At 44.9% G+C, this 18,701-nt stretch overlaps 1 protein-coding gene across 1 annotated transcript in view; it reads right to left on the bottom strand.

Annotated features, from left to right (window-relative positions):
• zzef1 (zinc finger, ZZ-type with EF hand domain 1) overlaps positions 1 to 18,701 on the bottom strand; it is a 33,368-nt gene that overhangs the window by 3,078 nt on the left and 11,589 nt on the right. The window contains exons 17-53 of the mRNA XM_076749768.1: positions 18,585 to 18,655; positions 18,383 to 18,497; positions 18,065 to 18,230; positions 17,783 to 17,904; positions 17,559 to 17,681; positions 17,236 to 17,405; positions 17,069 to 17,150; positions 16,774 to 16,975; positions 16,364 to 16,497; positions 16,003 to 16,243; positions 15,783 to 15,862; positions 15,585 to 15,675; positions 14,997 to 15,483; positions 14,747 to 14,911; positions 14,356 to 14,475; positions 14,021 to 14,182; positions 13,640 to 13,772; positions 13,095 to 13,233; positions 12,800 to 12,965; positions 12,447 to 12,709; positions 11,844 to 12,016; positions 11,411 to 11,606; positions 11,151 to 11,314; positions 9,717 to 9,997; positions 9,378 to 9,552; positions 9,158 to 9,290; positions 8,848 to 9,074; positions 8,389 to 8,697; positions 8,199 to 8,299; positions 7,960 to 8,095; positions 7,430 to 7,789; positions 7,159 to 7,302; positions 6,803 to 6,971; positions 6,573 to 6,671; positions 6,244 to 6,409; positions 4,764 to 4,914; positions 2,173 to 2,244 (exon numbers count right to left, since the gene is read on the bottom strand). Coding sequence (XP_076605883.1) covers positions 2,173 to 2,244; positions 4,764 to 4,914; positions 6,244 to 6,409; positions 6,573 to 6,671; positions 6,803 to 6,971; positions 7,159 to 7,302; positions 7,430 to 7,789; positions 7,960 to 8,095; positions 8,199 to 8,299; positions 8,389 to 8,697; positions 8,848 to 9,074; positions 9,158 to 9,290; positions 9,378 to 9,552; positions 9,717 to 9,997; positions 11,151 to 11,314; positions 11,411 to 11,606; positions 11,844 to 12,016; positions 12,447 to 12,709; positions 12,800 to 12,965; positions 13,095 to 13,233; positions 13,640 to 13,772; positions 14,021 to 14,182; positions 14,356 to 14,475; positions 14,747 to 14,911; positions 14,997 to 15,483; positions 15,585 to 15,675; positions 15,783 to 15,862; positions 16,003 to 16,243; positions 16,364 to 16,497; positions 16,774 to 16,975; positions 17,069 to 17,150; positions 17,236 to 17,405; positions 17,559 to 17,681; positions 17,783 to 17,904; positions 18,065 to 18,230; positions 18,383 to 18,497; positions 18,585 to 18,655 — 6,288 coding nt within the window. The remainder of the gene's footprint in view (positions 1 to 2,172; positions 2,245 to 4,763; positions 4,915 to 6,243; positions 6,410 to 6,572; positions 6,672 to 6,802; positions 6,972 to 7,158; positions 7,303 to 7,429; positions 7,790 to 7,959; positions 8,096 to 8,198; positions 8,300 to 8,388; positions 8,698 to 8,847; positions 9,075 to 9,157; positions 9,291 to 9,377; positions 9,553 to 9,716; positions 9,998 to 11,150; positions 11,315 to 11,410; positions 11,607 to 11,843; positions 12,017 to 12,446; positions 12,710 to 12,799; positions 12,966 to 13,094; positions 13,234 to 13,639; positions 13,773 to 14,020; positions 14,183 to 14,355; positions 14,476 to 14,746; positions 14,912 to 14,996; positions 15,484 to 15,584; positions 15,676 to 15,782; positions 15,863 to 16,002; positions 16,244 to 16,363; positions 16,498 to 16,773; positions 16,976 to 17,068; positions 17,151 to 17,235; positions 17,406 to 17,558; positions 17,682 to 17,782; positions 17,905 to 18,064; positions 18,231 to 18,382; positions 18,498 to 18,584; positions 18,656 to 18,701) is intronic.

Below are 18,701 nucleotides of genomic sequence, written 5' to 3'. Positions count from 1 at the left end.
CTGCATTTCAACTATATTTTGGTCATGCTGGAGAGGCTGTCTGAATCTGATCCAAGCCTGCCACAACAGATGAATAGGCCTGCAGACAAATGACGACAGGACACTATACAAAATGTTATAGAAAACCGGCAATAATTAAAACAAAAGATATGGCGGGTGAGCGGGACCAGGACAGCTCCTTGTGAGGGCCATGTGTCTGTGTGGAATCTCCCCAGGACCAGCAGTGTCTGACGTGAATGGCATCAATCAGCCGCGGTCAGTGAAAACCTTCCTCAACACTCACAACTCATTTTAGTGTCATTTTTCTCTTTTTTACTTGAAAATACATTTCTGGAGGTGGAGGGTGCGAGGCGATCCTAGTGTCTTTACTGATCCCCTAATCTTTGCAGTAGTGTCACTGTCAGACCAAAATTGCCACTTCAACACAATTTTGAAATTTTGTGAGCATATTCAAACTCCCAAGAGAGGTTTTCTGTTGACCCACCTCTGGCAAAAATGGCAACTTTGCACAAATTATCTGTTCGCCTGGCAGCCATGAAATTTGCACATGATGTACACACACATCACTGACATATGACATAACACATTTTAAAGCAAACATTTGTCTTTTTACACATTCAGCAGCCACGGAACAACATTAGCATTCACCTGAAGTCACGTTTCTGGCCACCTGATGAATGTTGATGTTTCTAGTTAGCAAGTCGTTAGCTAGTTGTTAATTCTGCTGTTTGGTGCAGGTAGCTTACAGTAGCTTTATCTGCGGCTGTGGCTCAAACAGAGGACGATGAGAGCAGTGAGACTGAACCAAAACAGTGAAGCCGGAGGTTAGAAAACACAACAGTGAGCTGAAAGACACTAAAAAGCTCAGTGATCCAAGTGATCCCTTTCACAATACACAAAGTCATCTGATCTGCTGTCCCTATAAAAATAATGATTATTTCAGCTGCCTCCTGGTCTCACTGGCACTTAAAGTAATTTGTTATTTCCAATAAAAGACCAAATTCATTTATTTTTAGGTCTTTTTATGCTCCCTTCTGCACTTTTGCTCTTGTGGCTGTGGCTCCCTAAAAAGAACCCTTCACCCAGTGATTTCCTTGGAGCTGAGAAGTCCAACACAGCTCTGGGTAAAGCCCCCACACACACTGGTACTTACTGATCTGGCTGTTATCATGCTCAGGTGGTTTGGTGGGCAATTCCTGTGCATCGAAAACATGGGTATCTTACACTGTTATCAGTGTTTAATTGAGTGAACAACCAGATGAATAAAAGCTGAGGAGCAGTGGAGTGAATGTGATTCTCTGAACACTGTCCAACTCGTGTTGTGGTGTAATAAACCCATCAGAAAATAACGGGCCACTAGAGGAGATAAAGCCCTCAACAGGCCTTGGAGAAAATGTAGTCCCCAGTGAGTGCACCTGTTTTTTTAAGGGCTTTGGAGCATTTTTTCAGCCCTTTAAAATCTTTTATCTTGGACTTTCATTACTGCTATCATAACAGTTAGAACTACCGCCAAGTCACCTATGGTTTTGTTTTCAAGCTGACAGGTATTAGGTAACTGCTCAACAGAACCACCCACAATGTTTTTTCACCACCCCGCATCCTCTGCTCCTCTTAACTGCCTTCAGGCTCCTCTGTTGTATTACGGGGTCCACAGTACAGAGAATGCTGTGGCTCGCTCTGCCGCAAATGCTAATGGACGGTAATTACCAAATACATTAGTCCTGAGTGAGGCCCACACATATTCAAAACAAGGAGAGGGGGGTGCCGAGGGATCTGCTGGGTGTCAACAGCTTGGTGATTCATTAGCAAAAGAGACTCTAGCCGCGAGCTGACTCACAGCGGCTGAAGATCGTTCAGTCAACGGAACTGCGTGTTTAAGAAAAAGAGTTGCATAATGTTACAACACTTGAGGGTGCACGGACAACTTCTTCGAGCCACTAGCATCCATGTCAGGCAGCAATTCACAACTGGAAACATCAAAGATGACCTGAGAGAGCTTGGCAGAATGCAAGACTTTGAATTTAGAAAGGCTGAGATGTGATTCACAAGTGCAAACATCAAAGATGACCTGAGAGAGCCGGGCTGAAGGCAAGACTTTGAATTTAGAAGGGCTGAGATGTGAAAAGTCATCAATGGTTATATGCAAAAACAGAGAAGGGGTTTAAGTCTTACCATCGCAGTGTGATTGAGGAGCTGCTCGTCAGTGGTCATGGCTAACAAGTACTCCTGGAGGATGCCCTGTGCCTGGAAAACACATCAAAGGCTGGTAAGAAGGGTGCACTCTGCCACGTTTCCAAGTGCAGCATGCAAAGAAACACAGATAGCCTCGCAGGCCAGATAAGTGTCACGAATGAAAGGAACTTCCCGAGACAGACTACCCTAAGAGGTTGCATTAGGGATGAATTCAGTTATAAATGAGGCTTGGTTCCCTGAAAGCTCTTCACCTCCATTTCTGCATCAAACTGAACGGTGGAATGTTGGAACAGCCATTTAAAATTATAAACAAACCAAAGAGCGCTTCCACAAAAGCCCAATGGGAGAGACATACCTCGTGTTACGTAAGCACGAGGAGTTGGGGAACACAGATAAGACTACATAGCAGCTAAATGGGCTGAGACTGGCCAAATGGCATCTTTACAGTGCTGGAGACGCAGTCCAGAGCTCCGGTCTGCCATTCATCTCGCAGCACCCTGAATGTTTATGCTGGGGAACATCCTAGGACGATTTGTACAGTCAGTAGTGCATGACATACCATTTTGATTCCTAATATAACTTTCACTTCCTGCAGTGGAGAGTTCATTGAATCTCAGTGGACCTGTCTGTGAACTCCATGTGCACACAAAGAACAAGGACTGACACTGGAATGTGAACAGCACCAGCCACTAACCCTTTAAAAACAAGCTGCTTCGAGGCTCGGACCTAATATGGGCACAGAGCACTCCATGATGTGACCAGCCGCTCATTAGCTTCCCATGATTTTACAGTAGAGTCGACATGGAGCTCTTGAAGTCAGCTGTATGTCGTCACTGCAGTGAAGCTCATATGTCAACATGGCACGAGGGCTGCCAAGCTCAGTCCACACTAATCCTTACTTTTTAGGAGGGTGGGGACAGATGGTGCAGTGTGTTGGAGGTAGAGCGCTAATCCTTACAGCTGATGAAGGAATTCCAATATTTACATCCTTATCAGGTTAATAGTGTCTTCGCCCCTCTGTGAACGAATGCAGAGGTGAAGAAGTTCTGGAACAGTGTAGCACTTGAGTCCAGTCTTGATGGTGCATAGCCGAGTTGTCGCCTGTGTTACCCAGTTTACAACCACATTTATTGGCTTTTATTCAGGGTCACCTGGCAGCTATTTGCTGAAATTTCTTGTAATACTTTGAACCACATCCTAAACCAACACCACCAGTCACTGTGATGGCTGCCACAAGAGGTGGCAGTGTGGTTTAAAGTGCACTTTCATTTTTAGTAGATGTGCCTGTACCAACTTCACCACAACAAATTCCTTGTATGTGTAAAATCATACCTGGCAATAAAGCAATTTCTGATTCTGAAAAAAACAAACAAGCAAAAAAACCCAAGGCGTTTCACAGTTATATCTGGATATTGCTGAAAAGGCTGCGGGAAGTGAACGGGCCAGAGTATCTTTTTCAGACCAACCGTGCACCTGTGCAACCCACTCCTTACCACAAACAATACCATCTATTCATCTCTCATTTACCGCTGTTAATGCCTTCATCTCATACTACTTCAACCTGTGGATAAAGAGCTGGAGGTGATGAACCACCGCAGCACACACATTTGTGTTGTGTCGATAAAAGACAGGTCATGCTCTGTGATGATGCTCTGCTGGGGGGAGGAAAGATACGTGCCATACACCTAAATGTGTCTATCATAGCTAACACAACACTGGAGTCTCCATGAAGGGCATCCCAGGCAAAACTGCTGCTCAGTACTGCTACTGCCCCCTGGTGTCTGTCATCAGGTACTGCTCCACCTGAGCATCCCGTTCTCCTTCAAGTGAAATAACATTCGGTTGGTGCAGATGGGAGCACACAATCCTGAACGGCAATTCAACTGATGTAATTGTATTGTTAGATCATCAGCCGCGGGCCTCACGGACCAGACCAGAGGGGAACAGGAGAGGTAGTGCTTTTCTGGGACTGTCTGGTTCAATTGCATCTACAGATGGGAAACTCCTGGCTAACGGCATGTTTATAATCCTTGAGACTTCTCTTAATCAATAATTCAAAACAACTGAGAGAGAGAGAGAGAGCCCATACACATCACAAAATGGATAGCATCTCTTCCTCTCCCAAGCAGTCTGCAGGGAGCCAGTGTGGCACTGTGCAGTCTGGCAGATGGCGAGGCCGGCTTTGGCCCCGAGCCCAGCAGAGAACAGGTGGGTGGAGGAAAAACATGCTCATCTCACAGAGAGACAGATATATCCAGAGAGAGGCGAGGAAAGACCAAGGTGAAGAATGAAATGTTAATTTAGTTAATTTTGCTCATAATTTCACTGAAATGGCATAAAAAAAGGCAGACTAAAGCCTTTCAACGCGATCAGCCTTGTTGAATCTATTCTATATTTAACCTGCAAAGTCAATCATGTTGTCATTACAGCAAAAACAACCAACACACCTAAACAAACACTTCAAACACCACACCTCCAGCTTTAACAGCAACACCTGTACAATACTAGAAGTGGTCTGTTTTTTTTTTTTTCTTTTTTGTGGCCTGCATATGTGTGTGTGTCTCACTCACAATGGCACGGGCTTCTGCAATGAAGAAGAGTTCAGTGAGGGCTCTGTGAAGAGGCAGCAGCACAGTAACACTGGTGGGATCCTGGCTCAGGCTGTTTTCCATGGACATAAAGAGCTGCCACAGAGGTCGCAGCAGAGTCAGCTCACAGGCCCTGGAGTGCAAACAAATCCATAGTTAGATGAACAAACACAAGCACACAGGCAGGACAGAACAATGAACAGTTACATTCTGAGAGAAGCTAAATTGTGGCTGAAAAACAAACAGCAAGAGCCACTTCAATGAGTCCAGCTTCGTGCATTTATCATGGCTTAATGGCATGTTTTGTAACCTCCTACAGCCGTAAACGGAGCAAAACTTGATTGTTCAAATGTGGGAATGGCCTTTCACTGTAACTAGATGGGTCCAGAAGAAAGAAAAATTCAAAAAAGAAAAAAGCAATGCTTGTGGGATGTTATGAATGCTAATGAATCACAAATCACTTCTGTATCTATCTGCACGGTGAAGTAACATAACACACATACTGATATACACTTACAATGCTCAGAAAATCACATTCATTTTTCCCATAGACAGCGCTATGTGACTCACTATACAGCTTGGATCAGCATGAAATTCATCAGCTGTAACTTCGTTACACTGACAATATCTGGTAAAAAGTTGAAGGTAAAAGTACCTAAAAACACTGATGTGGATGTGAACTACCAGGAATAAATATCCAATCACTGTGTTTAAAGTTGTGACGTGAACTGCTGATGGCAGGTGGAAGCTAAAGATAATGGTGTTGAGAAAACTGAAAACATAGTTTGCATCAAATAAATCAAATAATTTTTAAATTCTGGTTCAACTGTGGGTGAACTCTGTAACTACTGCACTGTATTTTATTCTCACGTGACTAATCTGATTCGTGCCTCTAACTGGCCAAAGGCAGCTGAAGCTCATGGGTATTGTAGCGTTTAGACACACTGAAACATCAAGGTGAAGTAACAATAAGCGAAACGCATGTTTAAGCTGAGGGGACTCTTTGTTCGGTTAAAAGAATTGTTAATGCCTAGAATTCAGCTTTTACAATGTGTTTTCTGTCTGTGTGAGCACTCCTTTGCATAAATTGTGTGATGTTGTCAATGCAACCTGAGTCAGTCTGCACATATTCAAATTTCTGAACACATCCTTTACCTCATTTCCGTGGTGGTGACATGAGGTATTTATGAAGGCTTGTAGGCAAACTGTGTGTGGAGGTGCAATACTGCATCTCAAGGGGAAACACACAGCTGAGGTTAAAATGAGCACTGGATCTACAAATTAGCATTACGTAAGTCCAGGTGGATGGGCCATATGCTCAAGTGACAATGTTTGTACACATTACTTTAGGTGTCTATACAGGCAACATAAGCCAAGCATTTTACTGACGCTGAGTTGTGAGAAGCATTGAAGAGAATTGCGAGGAAAGAGACAGAAACATAGGAGGAGGCTGGACTCTTACGTCTGGGACTGGCACTGCAGCAGGCGGAGCAACAGGTGAATGGCTTTGAGTCGCTGGCTCCCAGTCTGGCGACAGGCCACACCCACCTGCCACTCCCAGATGTCAGCCAGTGGCAGGTGACAGAGCACTTGGTCATCTGCTAACATTTGCTTCAGTATCTCAAAACCTGATTAGAGACAAAACAGCAGAGAGGGTGACAACCTGACTACCTGTGGATTCATTTTCAGGTTATCTGCATTTTACTGAGTAGTTTGCAGAGTTACTCTCTAACAAAGGAAGCAAATTTGCACAAATTTTAAAGGAGTGTGTATCTGCTGTATCTAAAGTACCTGTCTGGAAACGTCCTCTGTGGCCTCCTGTAATGGTGAACTTGTAGCCCCACTCTGTGTTGCTCATGTCTGACATAAATCTGTAGTACAAGGTATCACCTGAGAGAAACCCACATAGATGACACATGATGATAAACCTGATTTCAATGAAATAGTCAAACTACAGAAATGTGCACAAAGAGACCCAGAGAGCAGAAAAGAAATAAGGGCAATTTTAAAATATTCCTCACCAGGAATCTCAAAGTCGGACCATTTCTGAGGAGAGCCACTGAAGTTGTGGACGTCCTGGAGGAAATCACTGCTGCTGGACATGATGAGCTCATCACAGCCTTCCTCTGTGTAGCAGCGGGAGTCAAATTTCACTGACAGGTAGATGGCCCCTGGAATGTGCACCTTGTCCTTAAAGGAGAAAAGAGGGACACAATAGAGATAGACAGATGGAGTCTTATAGTCTCAGACTGACTTGAAAAAAGCACGACACTGCTGAGATGGCACAACAAATGAGGAAATACTAAACCTCTTTAAAATAGTTACAGCTGTTCATTAAGTAATTCATGGTAAAAAGAATGAAAGGTAGTGCACCCACCTCAAAGTTGGTGTTGTTGTCATACGGGTGTTTGGACTCTCTGACCTGTATGGCCATACCTGGCTCCTCCATGAACTGGCAAGCAGTGAGAGACAGACTACACAGCATGCTCTGGCTGCAACCCTTCAGCACCCTCTGGAGAATCTGATCATTAATGGATGAACACAATCGCATTAATCCACAAAACACATTTAACATCTCATACGTGGAAACCACATTTTGTTCTCTTCATACACAATACAAACTCCATATTCTCCTCCCTTCTGCCCACCTTCTCCCAGAGAGGCTTCTCCTCCAGCTGCATTAACATATCCAGGATGTAGGCCATGTGTGAGGCACCGTTCAGTTCCAGCGCCTCCTCGCTCAACGCCGTCTCTGCAGGCCAGTCAGCCAGCAGTGAGGCCAGCACATGGCGGGCGTACAGTGTGGCGATGGCCTGGTTGACCTTCACTAGGTATTGACGAACTGCCCGATTGCTGCGCACATCCAGTTCCTTGTGCAAGAGAGCCGAACTTTTGGTGCGCCTCTGTTTGGCATAGCTGAGCTGTAATTCGCTCTCTGAATTTGTGATCAGCTTCTGGGCCACTACGTTGATCTCCTCTGTGGCTTTTTCACAGTGACTGGGTTTAGACTGTGGGAGGAAGGTGGTGATGGGGATATCAGAATACTGACATATGAAAAACAGCACTTCCTAACATTTTCTCCAAGTAGCTTCGCTGTTCTTGTCATAGCGAGTAATGTTAATATTGGTAATGTGCAAACAGACATTTCTAAGCAGTGCTTTTTGAATCTCAAACTCACCATGCATGACACCACAATCATATCAGTGTCCACAGCCTTGGTGTTCCTCTCCTCAGAGCGAGGCCGCCGGGTAGGTTGCCATTTCTGAGCCAGCGTACGGATTGTCTCATCTGTTTTTATCTCTTCTCCATCAAATCTGAAAATAACACAACAGAGAGAGGATTGCATTAGATTGTAAAATGTGACCTTTTCCACGGTGGACCACATAAAGAATAGTCTATTTGGAAATTAATGCCGACCTCTTCTGCACCTCCAGGAAGAAGGAATCCGTTCTCTTCATCTGCAGCTCATACATGGCTCTCAGGATGGGCAGAGGGGCGTTTAAGGCATCGTGGGTGATCTGCATTTGTTTTTTAAAAAAGGGACTTCAGATGATTACATCACACTACATTTTGCTGCATGTATTGTACGAATAGTATCTTTCATCACCTGGAAGCAAATCTTGGTCTCCTCATCGAGACCCTCTAAGGGGTCGGCCTTGTTGACATCAGTGTCATCAGTGCAACAGCTGGAGTGGTCAGAGTCATGCTCCTTGTCCTGCTCTCTTTGGTCTCGCTCTGGGTCCTGGGCCATGGAGTGGATCTCCCTCTTGGAGGAGTAGAGCATGATGGAGAGAATCTCCAGATCTCGCAACAACCACAGCTTGCTGAAGCCTGTCCCTTTGCTGCACTTCCTCACCAGCAACTGGGTCAGTCCTGACTCCTGGATGCCCTCCTGAGCTCGCTCTACTCCATGCTTCTGCACAAGAGAAACACAATAATTTCATATCATCGAAGCCAGCTGTACCAAGCATGTCCCAGATACTGCTAACCACGTCTCAAATTATGGAATGGTAATGAATAAAATTACTAGTGCACCACTGTAGATTCCTAAGATCATGGCAGGTACCTTTAGTGTATTGTAGAGGCCTTTGAGGGCCAAGGACAGAACCCAGGATGCCTCCACAGCATCAGGAGAGCCATTGTCTTGGCTAGCCTGCAGCAGGTGGCTGATGATAGAGATGAAATTGCTCAGGTAGCGGCTCAGCAGGGTCTCAGGGCAGCCCTGGCCCTCTGACTGCCCTGGGAGACTGGCGGTAGTGGAATCCTGAGACTGGATGAGTTGGTAGTCCTTCACTAGAAAGAGCAGAATGCGGGTTAATTCTATGCTTATTTCTGCACACAGGCAAAGCTGTCTGTAGTGCTACAACTGCATGAACCTGTTTTCCTCTTGCGTGTCTTAACATCCACCACTGCAGCATGGTTCTTTTCTGTGAAGTGTTTGAGCAAGATCATGTTGTGCTGTTCATTGGCGTTGTCAATAAACACCGTCTGGGTGCCCACACACAGCACCTGACAGACACAGAGGAGTCACGACTGAGCTTGGAAAGTCAGGGAGCACAGTGTACAACAGTACAGAGCAGTATGTGTTCGACCTACCTCAGGGAAGCCCACCAGCACCAGCAGGGTGAAGAGGTTGGTGCGTTTGAGAGTTTGTGGCAGCTGATGAATACAATGGTCAGTGAAGGCAGCGATGACTGTGCTCCACTCAGGACAACCATTCAGACTGTGTAAGATGTCTGCCACTGTGCACGCCCAATCCAGACCAATACGACTGCCAAACACAGGAGAAAGAGCAGAAAAGACTATTCACATCAACATAACAATAACAGCTGATGGGTGGCAAATACTATAACACAGTATACAATATTTCAACTGTGTGATTAAGAGATACCACCAATATCTCCACCAGTTATCATGAGGTTTTCCTTCTTTTACCTGTCTAAACAGACGGCGCCAAGGCTGAAAAGCAGCTGGGTGGTCTTCCAGCCATGGGTGTCTGAATTGGCTGCCTCTCCTTGTGTTAGCAACTCAAATTTGTCAGCCAGGGCCTCTGTGACGGCAGTGTCAGCCTCCATCGGAGGGATTCGGAGCAGCAGCTGACCCAGTAGTCCCAGGGTGAGGTGGAAGGTCTCGTTGAGAGAGCCAGCATTGGAAATGACTGCCCTGAATAGCTGGGGCAGGATGGAGCTCAGACTGGGCAGGGACAGGGTGCTGCCCTAAGGAAACAAGGGAGACGATGTAAATGTTATCTGTAGATAAACGGAACATGTCTATATATCAATACTGTAAACAGTCAAGTGAGTCTTCCCTGGATGCCTGGCAACCTCGAGGTGATGACATGAAGATGTAGGAAATCACTGTTCCCATCCAAGATACAGTCCAGCACTTAACCCCCCCACAGATTAATGGTATAACATGTAAGAATTGGCCATTTGATGACTTGCAATAGTGTGCCAAGGTGAATTACAGCAGCTCCAACCAGGACTGTGACCCCAAGGACAATGAAGACACCTCAGAGGAGCAGGAGGAGGAATATTTTCACATCTAACTCGGAGAACCAGACTAGTATGTTTATTTGCATCAGTGGAGTTTGAATGAAGTGTGTTTACGATGAGTTAACTGCGCAGTTAAGCTTGTCTGAGTTCAGTAAAAGAGAAACTTGAATTCAAAAGGTGTACAGTTGTATTTATCTGTTCAGTAATGAAAATATGTGTAAGAAGTTTAGTTTATTTTCTGACATTGCGTGACTTTATTGTGTTTATTCATTAGACTATAAAAACTTGTTTTTTATAGTTTGTGAAATACAGCAAAGTTGCTGTTTGTATAACATCTCCCAACTACAGAGAGAAAGCCTGAGCTATACTATCAGACTCTCTCCTCGAGGTACAAAGTTGTATTAAGAAACAGGATGGGCCTGTTTCTACTGAACTTCAGTAGATCTCTCTGGAACACAATACATAGCTGCCTTTGACATAATGTCAGAACCATTACTTGTTCACATACTGTTGTTGACGTTAGTTCATTTTTGAACATTTTAAACTAAAATGCTGTCCATATCTTACACATTGCACCTTCAAATAAAGGAGATATGTCATGTTAAGCAGTGAGCTTTAGAGTGATGGTATGCAGATTTTGTTGCCTTTGAAGAGAGCCAAACTAGTTGTTTTCAAGACTTAACGCTGAGCGACGCTAACTTGCAGCTAGCTAAGGCTTCATGCTCAACACACAGCCAATGAGAGTAATTTCAATCTAAGTCACCAAGCTCTAAAAAAAGTGAATCAGCATATTTCCCCAAATATTGAGCAAATCTTTAAATCCTTCAGTATTACACAGAATCTAACCCCTAAAAAGGTCTGTGGTCTCACATACTGGTTTGGCTGGAGGCAACATGGCTGCTAGAAGTCCCAGGATCCTCTCTCTGGAGCACTCTGAAAACACATGCTCCTGAAGGGGGACCTGGGGGAGCCTCTCATCTGTCTCCTTGACAACGTCAGATGCTGGAGAGTTGACTGTTCCTGGTCCAGACTCTGAAGCTGAGAACGGTAAAAAACATACAAGGTTGACAGCTAAGGGACAGTGACCAAAACCAGAGTTGTCAACACCTTGGTGGAGGTAATCTCAGTACTTACTGCGGACAACAGGAGAGAGGGGGTCCTCACTGGACACGGAAGGCGTCTGGCTGAGGCTGGGGGAGTCCAGGGTGTCTTGGGTAACCAGCTTCCTTTTCTCCCCCTCAACAGTGCTTGGGGGTGATGACACCTCTGAAGGAAGAAGGGGAGGAGAGCCCACCTCCTTCACCTTTTTCTCCTTACCTGATGGTTTACTCTAATAGTGAGAGGATAACAACAATTCAGTAGGTTCACAGCCCAACAGTACGTTCCTAAAAACTGTATTACCGACAATACTGACGTAACAAGTACATGTATGTATCTCTAACCATTTTTGCACATTAGCTGCAATATTTCCAGTTTTGCTGTGAATCTATTTGATTTTTCAATCCACTGCCTCGACAGAAACCATTCAGCCTTCCTATTATCTTATAACATGACTTCCATTGCTCACCTTGTCCTTGGGAGAGGACGGGGAGCAGATTGCTGCAGTGCTGCCGGGGATGGAGGAGGTGTCAGTGGCTGTACTGAGCTCCTGAGAGGACTCTGGAGACACTGGACACAGCTCACTATCAGAGGCTGATTCATTGGATGACAGCAGAGCGAGTAAGGCGGAGGAGCGTAGACCTACATGGATGACAGCATAGAGAGGTTTAGCCATGAAAGGATAAAACATAAAAACACAGGTTAGAAGAATCTGAGATACCAGACAGTCAAAACAAATGGATAGAGAAAACATGCAAGTTTTGTTTAAAGGAATCATTCTACAATTTGGGAAATACACTTATTTGTTGATACACTTATTTGTTTTCTTGATGAGAGTTATATGAGATGATACTGGTTTATCTCTACGCTAAACATGAAACTAGAGGTATAATGGGGGATTCTTAGCTTAGCATAAAGACTGAAGGTTGGGACAAATGTGACAAATGAGCCAGGTTAGCTAAGATAAGCTAAGACGAGCAGCTGAGTCTCAGGAAGAAAGCACATAAGCATTTTTCCCAAAATCTCAAACTATTCCAAAAAAAAAAAAAAAAATATTCTGGTTCGGATTTACCTTTGCCAGTTTGCCCCTTGAGCAAGCAGTCAGTGATGAGCTGGGAGCAGTGGGTCTGCAGGGCGGAGGCCTGGCTCAAGGTGGTGCTGTCCAAAGCCTCTCCCTCCATCTGCTTCTCACTGCTCAGCTCTGACGTGTAGAGGGCCAAAGCAGCAAACAGTAGCCAGGAGTAGTTGTGAATGTAGGGCTGGATTAAGCGGTGACGATCGCTGATGCGTATGGTCACCATGGGGTACACTGTGATCCGATGGGTGGGCAGGTGGCTAGAGATGGGACAGAAAATAATTAGAGAGGCAAACCACGACAAAGTCAGTGTCTTTTAACAGAGCAGGATCAAATTTTAAATGTGTCACCTGTCGGGATACTTCTTTGCATGGTAACAACCGAAGCACAGGTCAAAGTCTTCACAGACGTTGCAGTTGATCCTGCTGCCGACAATGAGCCCCTGGCAATGGTCACAAGCATATTCCATGTTCACCATTTCATGGTCATCCTCATGGCCCTCAGGCTTGGCGCCACCTGGTTGAAAACACACACATTCATATTTAGGTATGCTCTGATGCTCTTATCCAACTTACAATTAGTGCAGTCACCCTGTTCCTCTTTCATGTGACTGTATGTGTAGTGTCATGAAGTGTATGAGCTCACTGAGGAAGCAGGTCTTGCAGAGGTCCATATCCATGCACTGCAGGCATCGGTACCGATGCCAAGGTGCCATCCTCTCACAGCCGTCACAGGAGATCACAACATTGAGCAGGTCGCAATAACGTGCAATGAACATGTGCATCTGTATAGGAAATAGATATTACAGTATTTATGCCAGTCTTAACCACTATTGTGTATATGTGTTTTACTGTGATGCTTTCAAACACTTCACACAAAATATTTGAATATAATGCTTTGTGTGATGTGATGCTAACACGCTACACTAAGATAGTGAGGTGATAAACATCATACTTAATCAGCATCACCATATTAGCAAGGTCATCGTGAAGATATTGGCAAGTTTATGTTAGCATGTAGGTCAAACAACAGCTGTGCAGTACGGGTTCACGGAGCCACTAACATGGCTGCACTCTTCGTTTTGTTATAACCTTGTTGACAGATGTTGGACATACTCATTGGTATTACACCAACATTTGTTTGGTGATGATTGCACTTTTACTGCATGTGTTTTATGGACTGTGATGTACCTTTCTCCTGTCCTCCATGGATTCCTCTTCATCGATTTTGTCGTACCACTTCTCAAACATCCCATCCATACACTCATCCATCCACTCCTGGTTCTTCTTGTAGTCTGCGATTTCATCCTCCTCTGTCCATTGACTGAATGAATCAATTTAAACCACAGACATGATCGATTATCTCTGCAAATCTAAGTAGCTGGGACACCATCTAACATATTCTAAGAGGTTTGAAATAGACGCATGAAGCACAAAGCAGTTTTTAGACGGTCGATCTGTGAAAATGCAAAAATGAAAGCTGTGTCTCTTGCTAGCCTTAGGTCATCAATGAGAAAAACATTTTATTTCCACTGCGCCATGCCTTTTTTTCTAAGATGGGTCTGATATTACCTGATGGCAATGTCATGAACACTGATGTTCTCCTGGGCCATGCTGAGCAGGAGGTCAGGAAGCTTGATATTCAAGAAGAGAGGAAGGTCATGTACCTCCCAGCTCATGTCTAGAAGGTGCAACAAGCAGGTCTGTACACATGAGAGGGCTGGTAGCAGGGCTCTGGAGAGCAGAGATGAAGGTCAGTTTACACCACTGCATGCACACACGCACTCACACACACGCTCACAGACACACACACTTGGAATTACACTTATCACTGCTGCAAGCGTTTTGTAATTTCACTACATCTAGTTATGTGTGAACATGGTATCCTTACACAGATAAAAGCTTACTTCTCATTGAGGCTGCTGAAGCCTTGAACTGCCTCCACCAGCATGAGCACCAGCTGATGGTAGGAACGCCTCACCTCCTCTCCCAGCTTCTGTCCACTGTCTGACAGCTGAGAGAAATAACTGAAAAAGACAAAGCAAAAGAAAATCTTGGCTCAAATACTGCTCTGCCATTGTACCATTGTCAGCATACAGGTTTTGAATTGAATCAATATTGGTGAATACTAACAACAATCTCTACTGGCACATCTAATGTTGTCATCCAGGATAGAAGTCAAAGCAATCATTTTTAGTAAAACTACAATCCACCTTTAGCATCTAAGAAACAAATCTAATAAAATACAGGCTAGAAAATGTACTGTTGTTCTACTAGAAACATTTTCTACTGATGTACCTGGTGAAGTCTTTCTGGCATGCCAGCAGCTCCTGCAGGAACAGGATGCATGGTGCTTGGAAGAGGTGTGGCTTTCCCAGGGAATGTAAACATTGCTGCACCATCTCCAGGACCTTGCACACACTCAGAGCCTGGGCTTTGCTCAGGGACAGGGTCTGCAGAATGCTACAGGAGGAAGAATTGGTTGACTTAACCCTGTTTGATGCCATTACACAAAGGAATGCAAAATAGAAGACTTGGGCTCAGTCACCTTGCCGTTGTGAGAGCCTGGTCCCTTATAAAGTTCAGGATGTGTTTAACCATTGGGTAGCGATCCTTGACAGAGGCGGTTGAGCGGGGCTCTTCTACAGATCGGCAGGACAAGAGGCGTAGGCGTGCCCGACTGAATGGGGCTTTACGGGGGAAGGCGGAGGGTGAGGCTGGTTCTCCTGGCTGTGAGGAGAGGCTCTCCGTGGAGCCTTTGTGGCTTTGCCTGCTGTGTACACAAGAAGATGTGCTTTGGGCTTGAGCGTTGGAGGGCGACCTCGGTCCTGCCCTGGCCTCACCTCCCTCCTCAGTCCCTGCAGTCTGAGGTCCCAGAGAGGTGCTAGCCTGGAAGTCCCCTTCTGAGATTGAGTTTGAGCGGATGAGAGGAACACTGTGTCCCTCTGCTGCTTTGGAAGAGTCACTGTCCTGACAAGGTACTCCACAAGGAGAAAATCTGAAGAGCAAGAGGCTCTTCTCAATGCAAGCATCAGCTAGAGAGAGAAAATAACACCAGTCAGCAAATTAGGAAAAGACACAACAGAGATGGTGGAAAAAAAGGTGGAATTCAGCTTTACATTTGTCAGATTCTCACCTAGTGTCTCCATGGTAACCTCATCATGAACCCCTTCCTTCTCATTAGGAACATTAATTTTGCTAACTAGGTATCTCTGCTTCATCTCCAACTGACAGGAAAAAAAGAAACCGTCAGCATAAGAGTTAAATAACACCATCATATATAACTCAGCAGCAGACAGTCAGCAGAGACACGAAGCCTGTCAGCCACACTCACCATCCACGTTCTGATGTTGTCTGCGAATGAATACACCTGCACAAAGTCTTCGCTTAAGCAAGACTTGCAGTCCTGATTAACTACTCATACAAAGACAAAAGAGAGAAATCAATTGAGTGACTCACTCAACCATGTGGAATTATCATGTTAAAACACAGCAAGAAACTTAATACATAGAGCAGCTTTTGCTTTGTGACCATTGATTATATCCAAGCATTACCGTAGGTCCTCAGGGCATGGTTGAGGGCTGGTGTGTGGTATACCATGGCTGCCCAAATGGCATTCACAGCTTGGTCTGTCTTTGACCCTGTGGCAATCTCGTTCCTCATTGGCTGTTTTTTGCAGGACTGCATGAGGGTCTTCATTAGCTCTGTTCTACTGTCTGTCGGCTCCTGGGAAGGGTTCCAACGGGCATAGTCCTCCAGGAAGCTCATTAACTCATCAAGAGTCCACGCATTTGTCTACCACATGGAAAAAGTAGTGTTAGAGCACCATCTAGCTGCTGAGGTCAATAAGCAGTGGAATAATGTAAAGATGAGAATGAAGTTATACATAACTGGATTAAATAGATTTGAAAATACCTGGTTTGTGGGTGTTTTAGTCTGATTCGCCTCCCTTGTTTCCCACAAACCGTGTCGCAGAATGGGTTTCCATAAAGGAGAAGACTGAACATGGGACATTTTCCCTGCTGGAAGCTCCTTTACAGTGCGAATCTCTGGAATAGACAGCAAGCCACAAACATCAGCACAAACATTTATCAAGGGTCTGAAAAATGCTCCAGTATGATAGAGCTCTGAAGCAGTCTGACTTTTTCTCAAACTCAAATTAAGCATGTTTCACAAATCCCTAATTTTGCAAAATCTGTTTATGTAAGTCTCAAATGTACAAGATTAGAAAGATTCTGCAGTAACTATGGGCCAGCAGAGTCACACAGAGACTCACTTTAGATCACAGGTGTTGATTTGATAAAGGTTTTGGAAAACAGGCTGACCGTGAGGGGATTTCAGGGCGAGAGTTCTGGAAGCAAGACGACCCATCAGGCGAGCCACCAGCAGCTGCAGGTCTGACATCCAAGAAATAGTGATATCTGGGAGGCCCAGGGCCGTCACAGTGAACTTGTAACCCCACTCGTTATTACTGCTATCAGAGTGGAAAAGGAACTGAAGTTGAGGGCCCGCGTCAAATGTCACCTTCTGCGGGAGTCAGGAGAAGCAAAAGACATGTAAGGGAATTATGAAATTACAGTCTTTCATTTGGAGACAACTGAGTGCTTTCCCATATCCTACCTTTGGCCACTTCTCAGTTCCAACCTTCATGTCATAGCGGACTTTCCCACCTCTAGAATCTGTGAATTCTAGGTAGTCGTACCTGTGAAAATCAAGAGCCATTGAGGATGGGTTCTAAAAATTCTTGCAAGAAAACATCTGAATATCTAATATATTTCATCGGTCACCTCTTCTCTGTCTCACAGCGTTCGTCAAACTCCACCTCAAAGGAGGTGGCACCAGGGCAGGCATAGATAGAGGTCTCATGGCGGCTGTTTTCATAGTTGTGAGGGGACTCCATGTTCCAGGTCCTCAGCACCACTGGCTGCTGGGGCTGGTGCCAGCTCTCCTGATCCACCTAACAGTGACATAGTATACAATCAATGTTTGCCACTGTCAACGGTGGAATGTAACTAAATACATTTACTCAAGTACTTTACTTAAGTGCAAATTTGAGGTACTTATATTTTAGCTGAAGATCAAAATGAACCTAAAGTTAGAGCGGACTGACCTTAGAAAAGATGTCTCCAGTATCACTGGCTAGGCTTTTCAGTAGCTCGACCAGAGATGAGAAGCTCTTCAGCAGCACACTGTGAGGGATGTCCAGAGAGCACAGCTCCAGGAGTAAAATCATCTGCCAGGAGCACAACAAATATTACAGCCAATGAAAACACTCAACTCTATAATTGTGCAGAAGGGCAACTGAAAATCAATCAGGAGATAAAAGCGCATTACCAGTTGTCTGAAGACTGTGGCCAGGATGGAGGTGCCTAGTTTGTCTGTAATTTCAGCGCCAGTGTACCTCTCCAGCAGGGAACTAAGGGTAGCTTTGACACTTTCCAGGAACTGAACCACATCTATTGAAATAAATAATTTAGTCAGACTGTACATCCTCTTGTCCACTCAACAATAAATTCTACTCAGTGTCAGTACACAAGCACACAAAAAACACAGAATCTAAAATCGGAACCTGTAATCAGGTCATTTGTGTCATGCAACATTGTCGCTGTGTCTCACATTTCAGCAGGATGTCTCTAGCCAGGTCAACAGCAACAGCAGCGGAGGCTCCTCCTTTGAGCTGCAGGTAGCACCAGGAGAGCAGGCTATCCTGCAGAGCCCAGAACAAGGACAGCAACACTGTCCTGCTGGCTCCACCACTGCCATCCACCATCATAACCTCACACTGAGAGATGGGAGATGGTTGAACAGAGACGAACATCAGAAAAGTAGATAAAAACACGAGGTTTCACATTGAAACATGAAGGGACAAAGAGGACTGTTGATAAATAACACAATGAAACAGCTGAGACATTGTGTGTGTGGCAGAGGTCTCACCTCTCTTGTTGCCACCAGCAGCAGTGTCTCCATGACTGACAGAATGGGGCTGATGTCAAAGTCTGAGGGAGCTCCTTTGGGTGGGAGCAGGAGAAGGCCACTTGGATCCTGGTCACTGCGTAGAGAAAACCCAGCAGTTGTTGATCCACTGTGATCTGGATGTGCACCAGCACAAGTGTTTGTATATTTTCAGTATGCTTACCTGAAGTAGTTACAGAGCGATTCAAAAGTCACCTTCACTGACTCTGGCTGATCCTCTTCTGTAATATTCTTCTGCAAAAAGGTATATTATTATTTCATATCCTCGTTATTTGATTTG

Source organism: Chaetodon auriga, chromosome 15, assembly GCF_051107435.1.
Source record: "Chaetodon auriga isolate fChaAug3 chromosome 15, fChaAug3.hap1, whole genome shotgun sequence".
Classification (NCBI taxonomy): Eukaryota; Metazoa; Chordata; class Actinopteri; order Chaetodontiformes; family Chaetodontidae; genus Chaetodon; species Chaetodon auriga.
This window is presented reverse-complemented; position numbering and strand designations above follow the sequence as displayed.